Genomic DNA, 19,450 nt, shown 5'->3' on the forward strand with positions numbered 1-19,450 from the left:
ACGTAGACGCCCACACTGCAACGATTCTCGCGAAGTCAGCATGTCAAATCTTCCCACCCACATAATGCCCCACCTAAATCTGCTGACCCAGGCCGAAATCAAAGAGTGCAAATGAGAGATTCCGAAGCAGCAAAAAATACGACGTGCATCTCAAACCGCTCGGGTTCGCATGTTCAGCATGTCTCATTGTTTCATGATGCAACCGTTTGCGCCATGCCTAGATGTCAACAACACTTGAGTCTGCCAAATGTTTCAGTGACTTCAGATCTTGTGTTTGCCCAGTTGGGTTGTGTTTTCTAGCATTTTTTTTTTTTTTTCAGAAAGCTTTGGTGCACTACGATACAAGCTATGGCTTTACATTTTACAACAATTTAGGGTAATGCACAGCCACAGGCAACGTGTTGCAATCATGAGAATTATGCGTCCCATGTCGACCACTTTGGTGTGGCATCATAGGAATCCGCAGGCAAACATAGAACAGTAGCAAACAGTTTATTGCTACATGATGCAGCAAGAATGGATGTACAAGTGCAAGTGCCAGAGAGAGAGAGAGAGAGAAAACATTTATTTGAGCCATCGAGGTCGTTGCTCTTGAGGTCGAGTCCTCATTCCACGACTCCACTGGCCATGGCTGCTCGACGTACTTGCTGGACGAGAGCTTCTTGTCTCACCAGGGTATCGCCGGCCATCTGTAGCTCCAACTGCTCAAATGACATGCTAGGCGTCTTTGAGTGCTGAGGTTTGCCCCCGCACCCCCTTGCCAGTCTTACATGAAACTGCGGTCAGGTCATGTGACTACCTGGAAGCTTGACTTGCTGATGCTATTGACAGCATGTGGCACTATCACATACATGACATATCTTCCCACTTAATTTGTGGAGAGCTACCATTATACAAAACTAAGATCACGTGTAACAATCTGGTGGTTGTAGAATGTGCACAGGATATCTTTGTACACATGGCGCAGCCTCTGAAGCAATGTGCACTGCCGTAGTCGTCTCTGCAGGTTTGTCTGAGAACTTCCAGAACCTGTCCTTGTTCTCTTCGCGCTTGGAGACGTCAGCTGCACCGAGAAGAAACTGATCTTGGCAACGATGCCACACTATGAAGCCCCGTGGTGTGTGCACCATGACGGCATAACAGGTCCATTTTGTGTCTGAGAACTCCCAGAAAGTGTCCTTGTTCTCTTCTGATTTGGAGACGTCAGCTCCAAGTGCGAGCGTTTTGACTGCTTGATGAGCAGTCAAAAGGCTTCATGTGGCCAAATCATTCCACCCTCGTCGTAGGTGTTGCATTGTAGGGATCTGCAGATGAACGTTGAACAGTAGCAAACAGTTAATTGCTGCATGGTGCAGCAAGAATGGAAGTACAAGTGCAAGTCGCTTGAAGTGTTCATTGTGGGACATAGTGGGTTAGGACCTCTGTAGATGCCAGTACAGCTTGGATGTCGTCAAGAGTTTTTTGGCAACCACATGTCCACGCACACGTCTGGTCGTGACGCAGTAGCTTGTCCAAGGGATGAGCCAGCACGGCCAGGCGAGGCAGGAATTTACTGTAGTAGTTTACAGCTCCAAGCAAAGAATGAACCTGCTGCTCATTCTCTGGTGCTGGTGCTGCTACAATGGCATCCGTTCCTTCTATGGTGATATGTATGCCATCTACACTCAGTCAGCAGGTCTTGGAGGCCAATGGTACACCATGAACAGGCTAAGCAGGCTTGGCAACGGTGGCGCACCGACTTTTGCTAATGACTTGCTATTGTTTGTCGATGTCAGCACATGAAGTCATGACAAAGTGAATTGTGGAACTTAGAGCAGCTAAAATCCACCAGAAGTTGAGGTTAACTCTTGTTTTCCTTGTCTATTGAATATTTTATGAGCGATAACATGGGTTTGTGTGGGTCGATTTTCATCATTTCTTTTGCTCTTTGTTTTATGACACACTGAGAATAGATCTAGAGCAAATATGGTAACCCAGAAGAAGCATTCCAGGGTCCCTTCAAGAACATATGGGCACACTTGTCCTACCTGATGCAGCAGAACACCCTACAGCATGCTCCATGTCTATATTTCTAATTGAAACTCTAGTTCGACATGGCTGTTTACCTATTCTACAGTATCACGATGCTGTGTTTTCTTATGTCTGCTCAAGTAATCAGCCTGCGCAAAAGACTTAAAGCAGACAGCCCAACAGTATGGTCGGTCACTTGTATGAATGCTTAGGTGTTGTTTCCTGGCATGCTTTAGGAAGAATTTCCGAGTGCAAGAAGGCCACCGAAATGACTTCTTGCCGGTGTGGCTGTGCAGCTGTTTCTTCACATTGGACTACCACGATAAGCTCCGAGGGCATGAAGGGCATTGAAATGGCTTCTCGTCTTGCGTGGGTTTGCAGGCGTTCCTTCAAATAAGTCTTATGAGAAGAGCACTGAAGGCATGAAGGGCATTGAAATGGCTTCTTGTCTTGTGTGGGCTTGCAGGCGTTCCTTCAAATAAGTCTTATGAGAAGAGCACTGAAGGCATGAAGGGCACCGCCATGGCTTCTCTCCTGTGTGGGTGCGCAGGTGTTCTTTGACCTTGGTCTTTCGTGAGAATCTCTGAAGGCATGAAGGAAATTGAAATGGCCACTCACATGTGTAGACACACAAGTACCTCTTCAGGGGGTCTTCTTCTGAGAATCTTTGAGGGCACAAATGCTTTGGTGTACTACAATAAAAGCTACGGCATTACATTTTACAACCATTTAAGGTAACATACAGCCATGGGCAAGGTGTTGCAATCATGAGAATTATACATCTCATGCCGAGAACTTTGGTGCCGAAAGGCCATGGCGTCACTGTTGTCGTAGGAATCCGCAGGCAAACGTAGAACAATAGCAAACAGTTTATTGCTACGTGGTGCAGCAAGAACAAAAGTACAAGTGCAAGTGCCGGAAGAGAAACATGCCAGCCTTATACGCAATTGCTGTCAGGTCATGTGACTATCTGGAAGACTGACTTGCAGATGCTATCGACAGCATGTGGCATTATCGCATACATGACACTTCCTCCCGGTTAACTTATAGGGTGCTACCTTTATACAAAACTAAGATGTGTAGCAATCTGGTGGTCGTCGATCCCGTGTGAGATATTTTCATACAGGTGGCGCAGCCTCTCAACCAACCTGCTGTCATAGTCGTCTCTGCTGGTGTGTCTTAGAACTCGCAGAAAGTGTCCTTGCTCTCTTCGCACTTGGAGACATATAGAGACACACACGCTACTTGATGCTGCAGAACACCCTGCAGCATTTTCCATATTTATACATTTCTAACTGTAACTCTAGTTCAATATTGCTGTTGACCTACTCTACAGTATCATGATGCCGTGTTCTCTTATGTCTGCTCAAGTAATCAGCCAGTGCAAAGGACTTGGAGCAGACGGCACAACGGTATGGTCGGTCATCTTTATGAATGCTCAGGTGTTGCTTCATAGCACTCTTCACCGATAATTTCTAAATTCATGAAGGGCAATGAAATGGCTTCTCGCCTGTGTGTGCGTGCAGGCGTTCCTTCATGTTGGTTGTGCAAGAAGCTCAGAGGGCATGAAAGGCATTGAAATGGATCCTCATCTGTGAGGATTCACAAGTGTTCCTTCGTGCTCGACTTATACGAGAAGCTTTGAGGGCATGAAGAGCACTGTCACAGCTCCTCACCTGTGTGGGTGCGCATGTGGGTTTTCAGGTGGGTCTTTCGTGAGAAGCTCTGAAGGCATGAAGGGCACTGAAATGGCTTCTCATCTGTGTGGGTTTGCAAGTGTTTCTTCATGCTGGACTTATGCGAGAAGCTTTGAGGGCATGAAGGACATTGAAATGGCTTCTCACCTGTGTGGGTACGCAAGTGGACTTTCATGTGGCTTTTTACAGCAAAGCTTTGAAGGCATGAAGGGCATTGAAATGGCTTCTCGCCTGTGTGGGTGCGCAGATGGTCTTTCAGGTGGGTCGTCTGTGAGAAGCTTCGAGGACATGAAGGGCACTGTAATGGCTTCTCACCTGTGTGAGTGCGCAGGTGGGTTTTCAGGTGGGTCTTTCGTGAGAAGCTCTGAACGCATGAAGGGCACTGAAATGGTTTCTCGCCTGTGTGAATGCGCAGGTGTTCCCGCATGACGTACTTGCGCGAGAAGCTCTGAGGGCATGAAGGGCATTGAAATGGCTTCTCGTTTGTGTGGTTTCGCATGTGGTCTTTCATGCTGGACTTATGCGAGAAGCTCTGAAGGCATGAAGGACACTGCCATGGCTTCTCACCTGTGTGGGTGCGCAAGTGGTTTTTCATGCTAGACTTATGCGAGAAGCTTTGAGGGCACGAAGGGCACTGAAATGGCTTCTCACCTGTGTGGGTGCGTAGGTGGTCTTTCATGCTGGACTTATGCGAGAACCTTTGAGGGCATGTAGGGCACTGCCATGGCTTCTCACCTGTGTGGGTGCGCAGATGGGTTTCCAGGTTGGCCTTTCGTGTGAAGTTTTGAAGGCATAAAGGACACTGAAATGGTCGCTCACCCGTGTGAACACACAAGTGCCTCTTGAGGTGGTCTTTTTTAAAGAAGCTCTTAGGGCACAAAGCACACTTAAACAAACGCTCGCCAGTATGGACCCTGGCCCGAGGTTCCCGACGTAACAGTTTACCAGCCTCATAGTCACAGAGCTGATCTTCGGAGAGGCGTCCCTGCTGTGAATTGTCACCATTGGCTGTTGATGGAGCAACAGAAGGCCTTGATGCTGCACAAATGAAACAAAAGTAGTATTATGAAATGCAAAAAAAAAATGAATACAGATACTAAAAAGCTAATGATGAGCTTTCTTTTCTTCTTTTTCATTTGGGAGGTCTTGAGGGTGATTTCAGGTATGATGGAACAAATGATACCTAGTTGTCCTTTTTGATTTAGTCAATATTTCTGCATCTGAATGCTTCATGACTGTTTATAAAGCCCACCTGCATAAATTATTTTTCAGAAAGATAAAAAATTACTAAAGGTATAAAATCACCAAGTGAGAGAATCTGGAGTGTTCAAAGACAGTCGCGGATTTCTTTGATCCTTAAACGACAGTGTCAAGAGGATCCAACCCAGCTTGCTCTCCGATCCTCAATGAGCACTCGAGATCTGGAGGCCATATTTGACATTTGCAAAACTTATTATTTGCCAGCACGACAAAATTCTCAAATGAGACTTCATTAATGGGTTTCTTCTTGAACCCATGCCTAACTTTGGCAACGTTTTCGCAAGTTGAAATTGCAAGGAGCCAGCTAGCACATACAGTATTTTTCTGCATTTAACCCAACAACATGCAAAACCTGCACCGTCTTTCAAAATAGGGCAGAAAAAAAATATGCAATACCTCTGGGAGGTTAAAAAAATTTGGTAAAAGCTTACTTAAGACTGCTTAGGTGTGGGAATGTGAAAGCATTACAGTTCCTTTGGTGAAATGTTTTTTTCCCCGCATTCCTTGTCCACGCAAGCTCTTACTTGCACTCTAACTGCCCCTCTGTAAGGCCAAATCAAAATGCGCCAAGCGTCTCAATGCACCCGCTTGCCCACGAGGAGTTCATAACGTGAAGGTCTGCTCAGGACCGTTCAAGTGGACATTAATGCTTTATTATTTTACACACTCATGCCATTAGTCAACAAGAAGTTGTGCGTATCATATGTATGCCCTATTCTTAGTAGACATAACAGCAAATCGGTTTGTCATCATTGTGTTATTAATGAAAAAGTGCTTAACTATGGTTTAATTAGATTAAGCTTATTCAAGGTATTGGCGTCCCACAAGCATTGTCAATAATCTCTTTAATTTTTTTCAAATGAAAGGTTTCAAATCTACGGTGGGAACAGCTATGAGTGAGTTGAAATCTTTTGTTGTAGTGGATGTGGCTATTTCATCGGCGAGCATATTGTCCTCGATGCCTCTGTGCCCAGGCACCCAGCATATTATGACAAGTTGTTTACATGCATAAACTGTACACAGGAGTGTATAAAGGTCAATAATTAAAAGATTATTGTGTTTTTGTAGCGACACTAAAGCTTGACAATGCTTAAGGAGTCTGTAAATATAATTGCCTTCTCTAGGTATAATTGTTTGATGTGTTTCCCAACCGGGAATAGCGCATAGGCTTCAGCCATAAATATACTTGTTTGGCAGTGCAGCATGTCGGACTCTAAAAAGGATGAACCGACTGTTGCATAAGACATGCCGGCTTGTGACTTTGACGCATTGGTGTAAAACTCCGGGCAGCAGTACTTCAACCGAAGTTCAAGGAAGTGCATTTGAATGTGCATCTCAGGAGCACGCTTAGTGATTTCAACAAATGATGGCACATTCTGGAAGCATTAGATGGTGTTTTAGAAGTTGGGCATGCATTTCTTCGCTAAAATTCCTCACACGCAGTAAGAAGGGCTCCCTCGTTGAGGGTTGATTATTAAAAAATATGGCACAGGACACATCGCTTACAGTTGTGTAACAAGGATGTTCAGGATTCAAATTTACTTTCGGATAACATGTGAAGCTGCAATGTGACCTCTGTAGACGGAATGACCACTTGTTTGCTTCTACATAGAGGCTTTCTACAGGCCATGTCCGAAGGCCACGGTCACAAAGCTAAATGGTGCACAGGGTCTAGGATTTTCAGTGCGCTTGGCGTTGCAGACTGATAGACTACAGCAACACAGTCAAGGCGAGAGCAGACAAGGCTCGTGTACAAGTTCAGGAGGCATTTTGAATCACTACCCTACGTTGTGCATGACAACATTTTTAAAAGGTTCATTGTCTTCAGGCATTTTGCCTTCATATGGTTAAAGGGCCCCTGAAACGGTTCGGATGAGTTTTGTAGATGCATAGGGTACAGCTAAAGTTAATAATTCGTACCATAATTTGCGTTAGTCGCCTCGTATTAAGAGAGCGACTGACGATTACAGGTTATCCTCCGCCATAGCCATACTTTTCTCCTCAATTTGCTTGCTGAGTGATCGGAGCTAAGCTCTGCCTTCACTGGCTCTGCTTGCATCATAATGGCACGTCGTGTCATCTACTTCCGGTTGTTCAGGAGGGCACACGCGAAGCCTTTCCAACCTCTCCGCCAGAGCTGCTTGGCTGTCGACCCCTAGCGAGAGCCATCAAGCAGCATGCGTTGCGAGCATTTTATCGCAGCACCGAGTGTGCCCAGTATTCCGGTAAATACAGGTGAGCTGGGCGTTCATCGGATGGGTGGAGGCATAAACTCAATCTGACAAAGGAGCCTTAGCCACCTGGTGGCGCAGAGCTTAACCAGCGAAACAAAGAGCTAATATTACTCTAACCAATTGTGAAATATTTTTAACATTTACAAAAACAATGTGTTCAAGATTACGTTCCTGTGAAAAATTTACACCAGCAGCATAGACAAATATACTTTGTTACTGCTACTGTTAGGTTGAGCTCTGCGCCACCAGGTGGCTGCACCACACACACCATTCACGTTTCTGCCTGAAATGAAATGGTACGGTCAAACGGCCAGGCCCAATCCACTTGCGTTTACCCAAATACCGGACACACGAAACACTATTGTGGTAGTAATACTCCAGCATAAAGTGACGGCCGCAAACACGCAAATCCTGGCGCCAATTGGATAGTAACATTCTGATGCACTGCAGCCACTCCTCTCGTCTGCTGCCTTCCAGAGGGATGCAATGTTGCAGCTTGACATATTGCAAGTCTTTAGGTTTGCAGCCCACAATGTAACAAGGGCGAACCATGGAGCTTGCAAAAAGATAGAGATCAACATTTTGCATGGAGCTCTCCTCAACACGGAGCACATTGTAACACAAGTAGACGACACCTGCTTTGTGCCAGAAGTGCTTAAGTGTAGTGTGGAATTGTCCTTGTGCTTTCTCTTTCTGCTACTTGATTTTTATAGAAACAAATTAACTAACATTCCAATTATTATGAACATTTGTTTACCATGAAGTTGGAAAAATTATCGATGATGCACCCTGGGCAGCCAATCAGCTACCTCACCCTACTAGCATCATTAAGGCAACTTGTGTCAAATGGTCAAGCAGCTTTCGACTACACATATTTCCACGGACTCCCAACGTGGAAAGATTTAGCAGAACCCCTAAGCGCCATGTTGTGTTGTACACTTTCTCTGTGCTTATGTAAAAATGCATCTATGATGTTTGCCTTGATGCGAATGAGGTGATCTATTGTGAACCTACCTACCTATTGTGGGCGGGCCCTTTCCTTGATTAAGTATCAGAATGACTATGGCTTCTTTCCATCAGGACGGAATATATCCAGCCACCCACATGGCATTAAAAAAAGACAGGAGTGTTTTCACTGCTTAAGGATGTAGGTATCTAATCATTTCACACATAATACAATTGAAAGCCTCACTTGATGAATTTTTGCAATTAAGGGGCTGTAGCTCTTTGAACCTCAGGAAAGTTTCTGTATAGTGTGATGCACTTCAGAAATATTCAAAGTGTTTGACTATGACAACCTGCCTGGTCTTCCAGGCTATCACCTTGGCTACTTACTCAGTGTAGCGGGTGCGACTCCCGGTCTATGATTTATTTACCTTACTCCAGACTTTAATTTCATCATTGTATGAATTTATACTGGAGATGTACTTTTCCCAACTCTCTCTCTTAGCATGTCAACACATTCTCCTGCCCTGTGATTTTGCTTGTTAAAGTTAATCAGCTGTTCGGCTGTTGGAGAGTCGAGAAGCAATCAACAGACTTTGTTTTGTTTTTTACATGCTTTTTCGCATTCGGTGTTCTGCCAAGGCAAGAGCGCTTATTAGCCAGTTCACTAGTTTTGCTGCATGCATTCTTCAGCAGCGTCAATGATAAAACCTGTAAAATAAGCTAGAGTATTGTCATTATCAAACGCAGCAATGTGGTCTCAGTCTAAATGTGTAAGCTCTCGAATGAGCTCCTATTTGGCTGTGTTGACTTTGCATCTGGGAAAATGTGAGAAGCATCCACCCTTATCTACTATTATAGCCCCACTGCCCGAAGAGGCGGTAGCGTCGTCGCGGTCTTCGCAAAAAATGTCATGTTGCCTTAATAAGCTTGTGTGTGCCAGTTTCAGATGAGTCTCCTAGACACACAGCATCCCCGGACTATATTTACGAAGGAGCTCTTTAACGTCATCAAGGTTACGGAGAAGTCCCCTGACATTCCACTGTAATATTTGCATGTTCATATTAGGAAGAGGCTTGCGGTGGGTGTTAAGGAAATTAAATTTAGGTTACAGAACCTTCAACGGGCCCTGTGATACACAGTTTTACATTTTTGGAGCGATAACGAGAATCTCGCCACTTCTTAGATGCTGGCAACGCCGCCTGGCTGTGGGTTGTGTCCATCGTGGGTTGTGTCTATCGGGGCGCTGGCCACCCGGTCTTGCGAGCGGTTTGTTCGCGGGAGAGGTTTTGGCCTCCAAAGAAAAAACACGGGAGGAAGACACCAGCCCAGTTGATGGGCTTGGATGGTGGAGCAGTGCCGGCTGCATCCACTGAGGGGCCGGTTGGCTTCCAGTGGACAACCGCTGGAAGCCGTTGTGACGCTGCCCTTTGATACGCCACTTCGGCAAAGCTATTCTTTGGCAGGTAGGATACCTGCCTGCGTGTCTCCTTAAACGAGATGTTCTCCTTGACTTTTATTGTGACGGTTTCTTTCTCTTTCTTCCACAACGGGCAGGACTGCAAGTATGTGGCATGCCCCCCATCACAATTCACACAGTGTGCAGTGTTTTCACGTTTCAGAGGTGTGTTCGTGGGCACTACACTTAGCATAAGTCAATCGGCCTCGACAGTTCTGGGAACTGTGGCCGAATCTTTGGCACTTAAAGCATCGAAGCTGGTTAGGCACATATGGCCTGACACAGATCTTGACATATCCGGCCTCAATGGTCTCGGGTCGCTCTATCAGGGGTGAGACTGCCCAAATTCATTTAGGAGCAAATTTTGGAGCAAGTAAAATTAAGTTTTGGAGCACTTTTGAGCAGACAAAATTTCATTTTGAAGAAGCTTGGAGCAGGCCAATTTGAATTTTGACGGAACAACGAAATATCGCAGCGTACTTCGGAACCACAACAAACCAACGCGAGCCGCGGTACTGCAACTGTCTTTAGTAACGTCTTGAGCTGAATTTTGAAGCAGATTACTCCAATACTCAAATTTTCCAGTGCACGGAAATTTTGGTAATAGCGCCTGTAGTTCTTTAATTAGTGATAGCAATCACAAAAACATGCATTGTGCAATAGTGAGTCAGAAATTTTGAAATGTTGCCCAAGACATTTTTTTTCATAAATACAATTTGCTTTAACCTCTTGACAGTGCGAGTGAGGTGTCTGGTGCTGCGGCTTGATGTGGCGTTTGGGCCAGGAAACCACCAAGCCCAACAATGAGTACGTCCGGTAGTAGGAGTGAAGGAAAAAGGGTTTATTTTACATTAGTTACACTGGCTCCAGATACAGAAGCCCACTCCTTGCAGGAGTATATTAAATGGCTGAATTCACCTAAGGACACGTCAGCATCTGCACAAGAAGTCTCCGCTTTTAATACCGCCGTCTTCCCTAGGCGACTTGACTAGAGAATCTGACGACTGTATCGTGGCCAATCACAATCGATGAATCGGTCGCGATACCCCACCCACGATATCACTTCATTCTGCTGCAATCCACCTCTGATGCTATAGATGACCGAGAATAGATGACCGTATTGGTACCTGGGAATTCAAGGTCAAAGCTGTTCCCACGGTAACATTCGACGTTGGCCCTTTTCATCATTAGTTCTGGCTGTCAAGTATTGATAGGGGGTGGGGGCCTTTTGTGGACCTGTGAGTAGTTGGTGTCGATGCTGCGTTGACTTCTGGGTACGCATTGATGAATGCGTGGGTTTGCCGCGTGGCAAACGTCTAATGCCCTTGGCCCAGTTGAAACGTAACATTGGCAATGCACTTCACCAAAAGGCCATATGGAGAAGCCGGAGTTATGAACTACTCTGGTTTATTATTGAGATAGCAATTATGCAGACACTTCAGGGACATTTATGCCGGCAGCGCCGTCATGTCCCGTACAAAGTCCAAGGGCAATAAAATCATCGCCGTAAGCTGTGTGTGCGACTGAAAGCGTGCGAGGGTGAGCCGACGATGGTGGCTCAATCGCATACGCACAAGGGAGGAAAACTGGGAAAAAGTGTTCCGTCTTCGGTAGCGCGCAAGGCAACTGGGGGGAAGGGGTACTACTACGGTGGCTGTTGTGTATGGTGCAGCTAGTGCAGTCGCGCAGGCCCTATCTTGAAAGCGATCTGCAACGGGGACAGAGGCAGGCGCTGAGTGCTGATAGCTTCGTGTACGCTGTATTTTCGCAGCTCAGTTTACGTTGAAGCGAGGCAGCACGAAAGTCAATTCGCCCACTGCTGCTACCGAGCTTCCTCACTCCAGCGCTCTGACAGCAAGTGCACGTGGTGATCGAGATGTGTTCATGCTTGCTTGTACGTGTGTGGCACCACACTTGTTAATTTATTTAGTAAGCTAATGATTACAATTTTATACAACCGATAAGACTACTCTCCTTACTTCGTATAGCTGCCCTCTAATTTGCTATTGCAACTGATGCTTCACCTTTCGGGTGAAACTACTTTTCTTGAAAGGCAGTTTTACAAAGTAGACGAGGGCGATTCCAAAGCACCTAATACTTAACTTTTTGGTATAATGTAAAATTATTCCAAGCTGTTTTTGTTACAAATCTGCCATTAGCCCTTCGTGATAGGTGCCTTGATTACTTTAATCTTCAGGCTATCTGCGTGCACTAGGAAGTTCAGCTTCTTATTGCATAAAACTCCTAAAAACCTGTGGTCTTGTTTGACTGGCAGTATGGCTTCATGTAGTTTCAAGATAGGGTGTAGTTGTAAGCCCCTCCCGCCCCCCCTTTTTTGTGGAAGCACCACAGCAACGGCTTTTTCAGTGGAGAAACAGGAGACGTTTTGAGATGAATGACGAATATAACGGATGAACCCTGAATGATCATCTAAAGTGCCAGGGTTTCTGCCTTTTTATTTAATACATCACCAGGCACCGGTACTTATATGCCGATCATGGCTTTCAGCCACACCAGAATTGCTTCCTCAAGTTTTGGGTGGGCACCTTGGCTGGCATTCTTCTGATCCAGCAGATTCCTCAGTGGCTTTTAAAATCTTCACCTTGTTTTTTTAGATAGTCTGACAATGTCTGCTTTGAGATTTCGATTCCCTTTGTGATGTCCGCTTGTGATCGGCCACTTTGCACTTGCCTGATAATTGTGGCCCTCTTTTCCATCGTCAAGGTGCTATAATTTCGCTGATTCAAGGCTTTTGTCAAGTTGAAAGCGGATGACAAAGGCGTTGTTGGCGTCATCAGTAGCAGCTGCATATGAAACCGCTGTAGACGATTGGTTGTTTAAGCGGCTGAACCTAGCATTGCGGTACGCAGCTGAAGCAAACCACAATGGACACTACAGGTGATACAAATAGTACAACTGATGATATGCGACCGACAAGTGCCAACAGCAACGACAGCGTGAAGCCTCGCAGGAGGGTGCAGCAAGCGGTGCCTGCTATTGAAGTTGTACTGGAAACAGAAGTTGTGAATTGGCATGCGAGATGCGTGCAACACAGGAATAGTCTGCAGAAAAACAAAGTTACAGTGATGTTGTCTGTGTTTACAGTGGCTTTTGACTTTTGATTGAGAGAAAAAGTCTAAAAAATTGAACTAGAAGAGTTTGAAACATGCCAAACTTTGGTCGTTGTTATACATTGACTCTATGGAGTATGTTGCTGTACCGTGGCAGAGTCCAAATATTCGGGTATCCAAAAAAATTAGTCAGTGACTGTATTATTAATATGCTGTGACAAAGAGCAGATTCAAATTCCACTTAGCGTCAGTAAACATTATGTAAACAATTCTGCAAATCTTATGCTCCAACCGCATGCAACTGAATTACCAAGGAGAGGCTGGGCCTTGGTCAGGTGTTGCAAAATACCTTCAGCACAATCTTTCTGTGTTTGCCATGTATGCTGTGAACCAAAATAAAGAAGCTTTGTTGTTTGTAGTTGTCAAAATGGAGAAAGCGTCACAATTTTGGTCATTACTGTGGCCAACATGCCAACTTTGCAACCTTTGTTCAAACATATATCAATACGGCTGTGGGGAAAAAAAACATAACATCTCCGGGCTTGACTTTATTATTGCCTTTGCAGACAATGTGATAAAATGGGTGGAAGCGTACAGCAGGATTGTGGCAGCACCATCTGGTTTCTGTGAACAGAATTAGAAACAGTGTAAATATCGATTTTCACTGGAAGCTTTGCTGCACAACAGCTACCTTGTTGACAGTGCACTTGAAGACACTGTGGTGGAATTTCTCTCTGAGCACCATGCAAGAGTTCTACTGATAAAAGCAGATTCAATTCATTTCATTGCAAAGGCAATTGAATTTGCTCACTAGTGTCTCGCTTCTGAAAGTGGAAACACTTGACTTCTCGCATCGGCAAAGGTGGACGAGGTTTTAGCACATTGTAACAAGAGTGCTGTGAAACAACAACTGCCCGCTGGGATAAATTGGTGCTATGAAAGAGGTCTCGTCGACCACTGCAGTCTGAAAACACTGTGCAGAAAAACCGAAGCTGCCATTGACTGCAGAGGATCAAAACGAGTATGCCCAGCAGTCACCAGAGGAGACCTACAGGCCGGCTGAAGTGATAGCTGACGTGCACCTCAGATGCCCAGTACTTGCTGCTCATTGCCTGATGGCAGTGTTGCGCATGCCTAGTATTGCTTAGCCATGTGCTGCGGGGATGTCGTGACTCAAAGCTGTCTCAGAACAAGAATCCCGACAGTTCCAGTGCAGTTTTCACCTCTCTCAGTGAATGAGCATATTAATAAAACAAAGTGTGTGTTGTAGTTAACTGCATTAAAGAATTTTGTTTGAATTTTATTCACCTTGAACACAAGGGTCAAATTACATTCCGCATGGATATATATTCACATTTTCACACTAATTTACTGACTTAGGCATAACTAGGAGACTCACTGGGTTTAATGTTGCTGTAAAGCAACGTAAGGGCTACGACAACACCAGGGCAAGAGGGCTCTGGATTAAGCTCTACCACCTAAGGTGCTTCAATGTGTTCAGCAGAGCAGTAGTTTTGCATTTTGCCGCCAATCAGAATGCAAAAAAGGAACACAAACCAGGTAATATATCCTCAGCAGCAGAAATTCATACACACATAAGCAGGTTGCACCAGGCTACGCAGACTTGGCTATTTACCACAAACTCTCACAATCAAGCAAATGTAAGAGACGTGCCGGTCACTGCCCACCTGAGGCGTAGCTTGACTGATCCACAGTCTCTATGGTCTGCACGCTCCTCGACTCGCTGCCTGCTTTGAAGGAGCACCCAACAGACTTGTCAGCCAGAGGCAAGCTGTACTGTGTGCCGACCTCGACCTGGCCGATGACCTTGGAAGGGGTGTGGCGTGCCATTTCGGCAGCTATACTTTCAGCTAGGCTCATTGCATTTGTGAGGCCTGCAGAAAATAATTGGAGTGATTGCAGTACTGTTACAGCATCGAGAACAAGCGGTAAATCCAGCAATAGAATAAATGCAGGGGCAACTTACAATGCACAGCTATGGAACACAACATAACCCTCTTAGTCCAGTTTTCCTAAGAGGCAACAAGGGACAATCCACACTGTATACTTGAAAGCAGGGACACCTTTTTCTGTGCAAGGTTTACAACAGCAGAATGTATATCCGACTTTTTTTCACCTTGTACATTTTAACGCTCTAGTGGAGTCTATGGAAAGTGATTGCAGGATCCTAAGATCAACGCCATCAGCCCATTTAATGTCCACTGTAGGTTAGCCAATCACCCCCCGTTTTGGGCCAGCTTATACCATCCTAGTTATACCATCCACACTACCTAGTTGTGTGCTGTCCACAATTGCATGTCAGTTCTATTGGTACCCATTCAGCAGCTTCACAGACCATTATTTAACTGGCCAATACATCACATTTCTTGCCAAAGTTCATTTTTAATGCAATAGCATTTTTAAGAACTTCGCCCAGTTAGCAGCATGCATGCATGCATGCATGTATGTATGTATGTATGTATGTATGTATGTATGTATGTATGTATGTATGTATGTATGTATGTATGTATGTATGTATGTATGTATGTATGCATGCATGCATGCATGCATGCACCTAACGTTTTTCCCGCCATCTTGGGACACTGAGCAGTCTACGATCAAATGGGCAAAGCATCTGGCTGTTGTGCTGATGGAAGTGGGATGATAGCTTGTGTCGCTGGGCATGTGGCACTTCGTATGCGCCACCCTTCAATGAACATCTTTGACACAAACTTTCGTCACTTGGTATGTGCCGCTCTTCAACAATCTTGGGCAGCCTATCCTAATGATCTCCATTTACCTCTGTCTTGCACTAGCCGATTTCAAGTTGTGCCTGCAAATTTCTTAATTTCATCAGCCCACCTAACTTTCTGCCGTCCTTCGATAGTGCCTTCCTTTCCTTAGCACTCATTCCGTAACTCTTAATAGACCACCGATTATCTGCCCTATGCATTACACGACCTGGCCAGCTCCATTTTTTCCTCTTAATGTCAAGTAGAATGTCGGCTATGTTCGCTTGCTCTCTTCCCGTCTCTCCAAGTTGCACCTCACCTTTATCGTTCCGTTGCTCGTAGTGCAGTTCTTAACTTCTTCCCGAGCTTCTTTGTTGACTTCCAAGTTACTGCCCCATATGCTGGTACCAGTAGAATGCAATTGTTGTGCACTTTTCTTTTGAATGATAGCAGTAAGCTACCTTTCACGATTTGATGATGTCTGCAGGATGCGCACTTTCACGGTTTGTCATTCCTTTATTTGGTTCTTTGTTCCTTGGGATAGCTTACATACTTGTTGCCTTTGTGCCTTACCTCTCACTTACAATTTCTGCTTCTGAAATCAACCTAATTACAGTTTCATTCATTACCTTTAATTTTATCTTCATATTTCTGTTCTAAAGCTACATATTTGTTTGAGAGCACCAGCCTGAATTCATCTACTTTTACCCTGAGTGTGTCTGGGTTGGCCTGATTCCTCTTCGTTAATTTGGTCATTCCCTCTTCAAACAGAGGACTATCCTAGACGTCACTAACCTATGTACACTACCATTTACCGTATCTAACACTTTTACATTCTGCACACTGCCAGGGTCGACACCGAGTACAAAATGTTTTTTTTTTTTTTTCATTTCTTTTTCTCCTCATTAGGGCGTTTTCAGGTCCACTTCCTGTTACTGCACTTCTGGAAGAAGGCATTTATAATTCAAAGGCGACTGATTCCTTTACGCAATCTCTACCAATATCTCTTGTCTACTATTTCTAGAGTTGATGCCATAGTTTGCCAGTTGCCCGTTCTCCCACCCAATTTCCCCCCACTTTTGCATTAATATCTCCCATGACTACAGTAAATTGAGTTCCCACCTTTCTCACTGCTAATTCAACATCCTCATAAAACTGTTCTATTTCTCCATCGTCATCACTGGAGGTTGGAGAGTAGGCTTGTACAAAATGAAATCGATAGCTCCTATTGAGTTTTATTACGACTGCTAACGTTTTATTAATAAGTGGTCTGACCTAAAGGTCATAAAAGGACGTTCCACCTCCAATGCCAAGGCGTGGGCCTTGGCAGTGGACCTAAAATCATGTAGGCCTAAAATATGTATAATATTGAAAACCTACATAGTGCTACAGGCTATGCTACATGGACCATTCTCACTTTCAGAAAGTCCTGTATATGGAAACAAACTGCTAAATTGTTTCTAATGCCACATTCGTGAATTTTGACAAACACTTAATAATGCACAATGTCATGACGGAAAGGTGCTAAGCTTATGACTACTATAATCTGAATACCGTTTAACATCAATTGTGGAAACAGCTGCTTATTATACAAAATCTATTAGAAAATTATCAATATTAAATTCAATTCTGGTACTACTCAATTGATATTTGATTTGTCTCAAAAATTGCCATTTGCCACACCCCTACTTATAATAAGTTACGTGCCTTACGCGGAGTGCTTAAATGTGTCACTTAATGATCAGAAGTACCTACCCTAAAAGCTCAGTACGTTTGTAAAGTATTGTAAAAATCATTCCAGGATCAATCAATCAATCAATCAATCAATCAAGTTTTATTTTCGCCGCAGACAATACATTGTTACTGCGAAAATAGGGGGCCAGAGAAAAAAGCTGCATCTGCGCAGCTTGACTAAGCTCTAGCCACCTGTACAACAGCAGTGACACGACGATTTATTATCTTGATTCAGTTATATAAACATATCAGCAAATAAACGATCAGGCAGTCCGATCACAAATGACAATTACAAGAACAATTAGAAGCATAAGCAGTTTCAATACAGTCAAACAAACAGGTCAAATAAGGTTTTGTTAGTAAGGGCCAGAACGTTCACACCTTTCCGGTCTAGCTCATTTAGTGTAGTTGCCAGGGCGTAGTCAAGTTTTTCTTTCCCATAATGGGTGCGCGAGGAGGGAACGTAGTATGGCGGTTGATATCGGAATGGGTAGGAAATTGTACTTTTCCTGAGATTTGATAATTCTTGGAATAGTTCCGCCCTACCTAATGTGGATCCCTTTAGTACGCTTTCGACATTGAGATCTTTTGCCACCAGTGTACCATAAATTGCCAAACTGCAAATGCTTTGCAGCCGCTAGATCTTAAGTGAACAAGAAAAGGTGTGAGGCGCACACAATTGAAAGCAGTAGGTGCTTGCCGTGGCAGTATTCATCCGCCTTTGCCAAGTGAAAATGATGGAACGCACTTAGTTTCCCATTTTGATACAAGCATATCTCTTTGGCCGTTGCACACTGCATTCACAGCTATCGAAGCCAACCCTGCTGCGATAAGCACCTTCACCAATACGTTTCACAGCACCTGTGGCATAGTGTCGTTGGAGGCGTAACGCATGCTTTTAATAGGCGACAACGCAAACACACGGTCGGTACCTACTGCAGGCGGCATGAAGTGAGCGTCAGGTTTCGCTACGGCGGCATCGTATTCTGGCACGACCCACCAGCTTGATTTCATTTCGGTTTCCCATCACCATTTTTAAGCACTGTAGGTCGTAATTAATTTATCCTAAAAACAGCGCAGATAAAAAATTAAGGCAGGCACAGTGCCTGTGTCATCTGCCTTCTCGGTGTTTTCACAATGTCGATCAGGGATGCAAAGTTACGCGCATGATGTATGAACAACGAAAGCAGCGGCCGTGTGTATAACATACGGATGAGCTGATTCGTGCGCTCATATGTGTTTACCTTTGAAAGTGCTCGTAAGCGATGGCAGCAGGGAAGTTAAGTTTACGCGCTCGTTCACCGCGCACACATAACATGACATAACTGCACAGCTCACACATAACAGCTGCTAAGAAGATGCAAGTGAAGGAAATACTGTCATTATATGAGTGCAACAAACGGAAAGTGTTGATGCCCCAGCTGATGTGGTCAGCACAAGCAGTGAGGAAAGTAAAGATATGCTGTCACGTGTGTGACCACCACTGAGCACAATAGCACAACTATCCCGTGACCTGCGCATATCAGAATAAAGTTGTATAAAAAAGAAAAAAAAAAGACCCATGAGGCAGCATTTGCAGCGCTAACAGTTCAGTGCACATGCATGTGTAGGCGCGTATTAGGTGCCACCTTTTTGACATCGCGACTAAACACAAGTCTGTTGCACTTTACTAACAGTGATACTCTATTAATAGTTTCAACTAAGGGCAGCACATAGGAACTGCAGTAGTGCTCATCGAAGGCACGAACAGGTGGATCTGGGATCTCTGCGAGACTGCGGCAACTGTTTCGCGCTAGCTCGCATTTTGAGATCATTTTATACCGCACGAATTCGCAATCTTTCCTACAAGTGCCAGCAAAATAACAGGCAATCGTACAAAACTCCAAAACGCAGAACTCTCACCTTTCTTTCCAGATGAGTTGCGGCAGCACATTAGAGAAGGGAAACTGTACCTTCCACGGTGGTGGTGGTGGTACGACCATAGAGAAAGATGCGACTGCAGGATGCCTTGGAACGCGAAGTACAACAACAACGAAGAAGCACGTGCCTGCTGCTGTAAAGCTCAAACATGGCTAGTGAACTAGAAAATACTAAAGTACATGATAGAGTATATTCCAGTTGCTAGAGTATGAGCCAAGTATGAGCTACAGAAACTACAGAAACGGAGGAGTTATGGCTGCGGACTGGCTATTATTGGCTACAATGTAATTAAGACACAGACCGAACATGTTTAAATATGACATTATCTCACCCTTAGCGCAGGCACACCCGTCCCATTTAAATAAATTACGACCGGTAGACACAAAGT

General features: G+C 44.7%; 1 protein-coding gene across 1 annotated transcript; it reads right to left on the bottom strand.

Annotated features, from left to right (window-relative positions):
- Nucleotides 1-476: 476 nt before the first annotated feature.
- On the bottom strand, nucleotides 477-19,341 carry LOC142590017 (uncharacterized). The gene is made up of 3 exons (XM_075701838.1): nucleotides 19,045-19,341; nucleotides 14,365-14,571; nucleotides 477-4,745 (listed from the first exon to the last, which is right to left on the bottom strand). The coding sequence occupies exons 1-3, from the start codon at nucleotides 19,073-19,075 to the stop codon at nucleotides 3,673-3,675; spliced, it is 1,311 nt and encodes a 436-aa protein (XP_075557953.1). The 5' UTR covers nucleotides 19,076-19,341; the 3' UTR covers nucleotides 477-3,672.
- Between the last annotated feature and the right edge of the window lie 109 nt (nucleotides 19,342-19,450).

This window comes from Dermacentor variabilis, chromosome 8 (assembly GCF_050947875.1).
Source record: "Dermacentor variabilis isolate Ectoservices chromosome 8, ASM5094787v1, whole genome shotgun sequence".
Taxonomy (NCBI): domain Eukaryota; kingdom Metazoa; phylum Arthropoda; class Arachnida; order Ixodida; family Ixodidae; genus Dermacentor; species Dermacentor variabilis.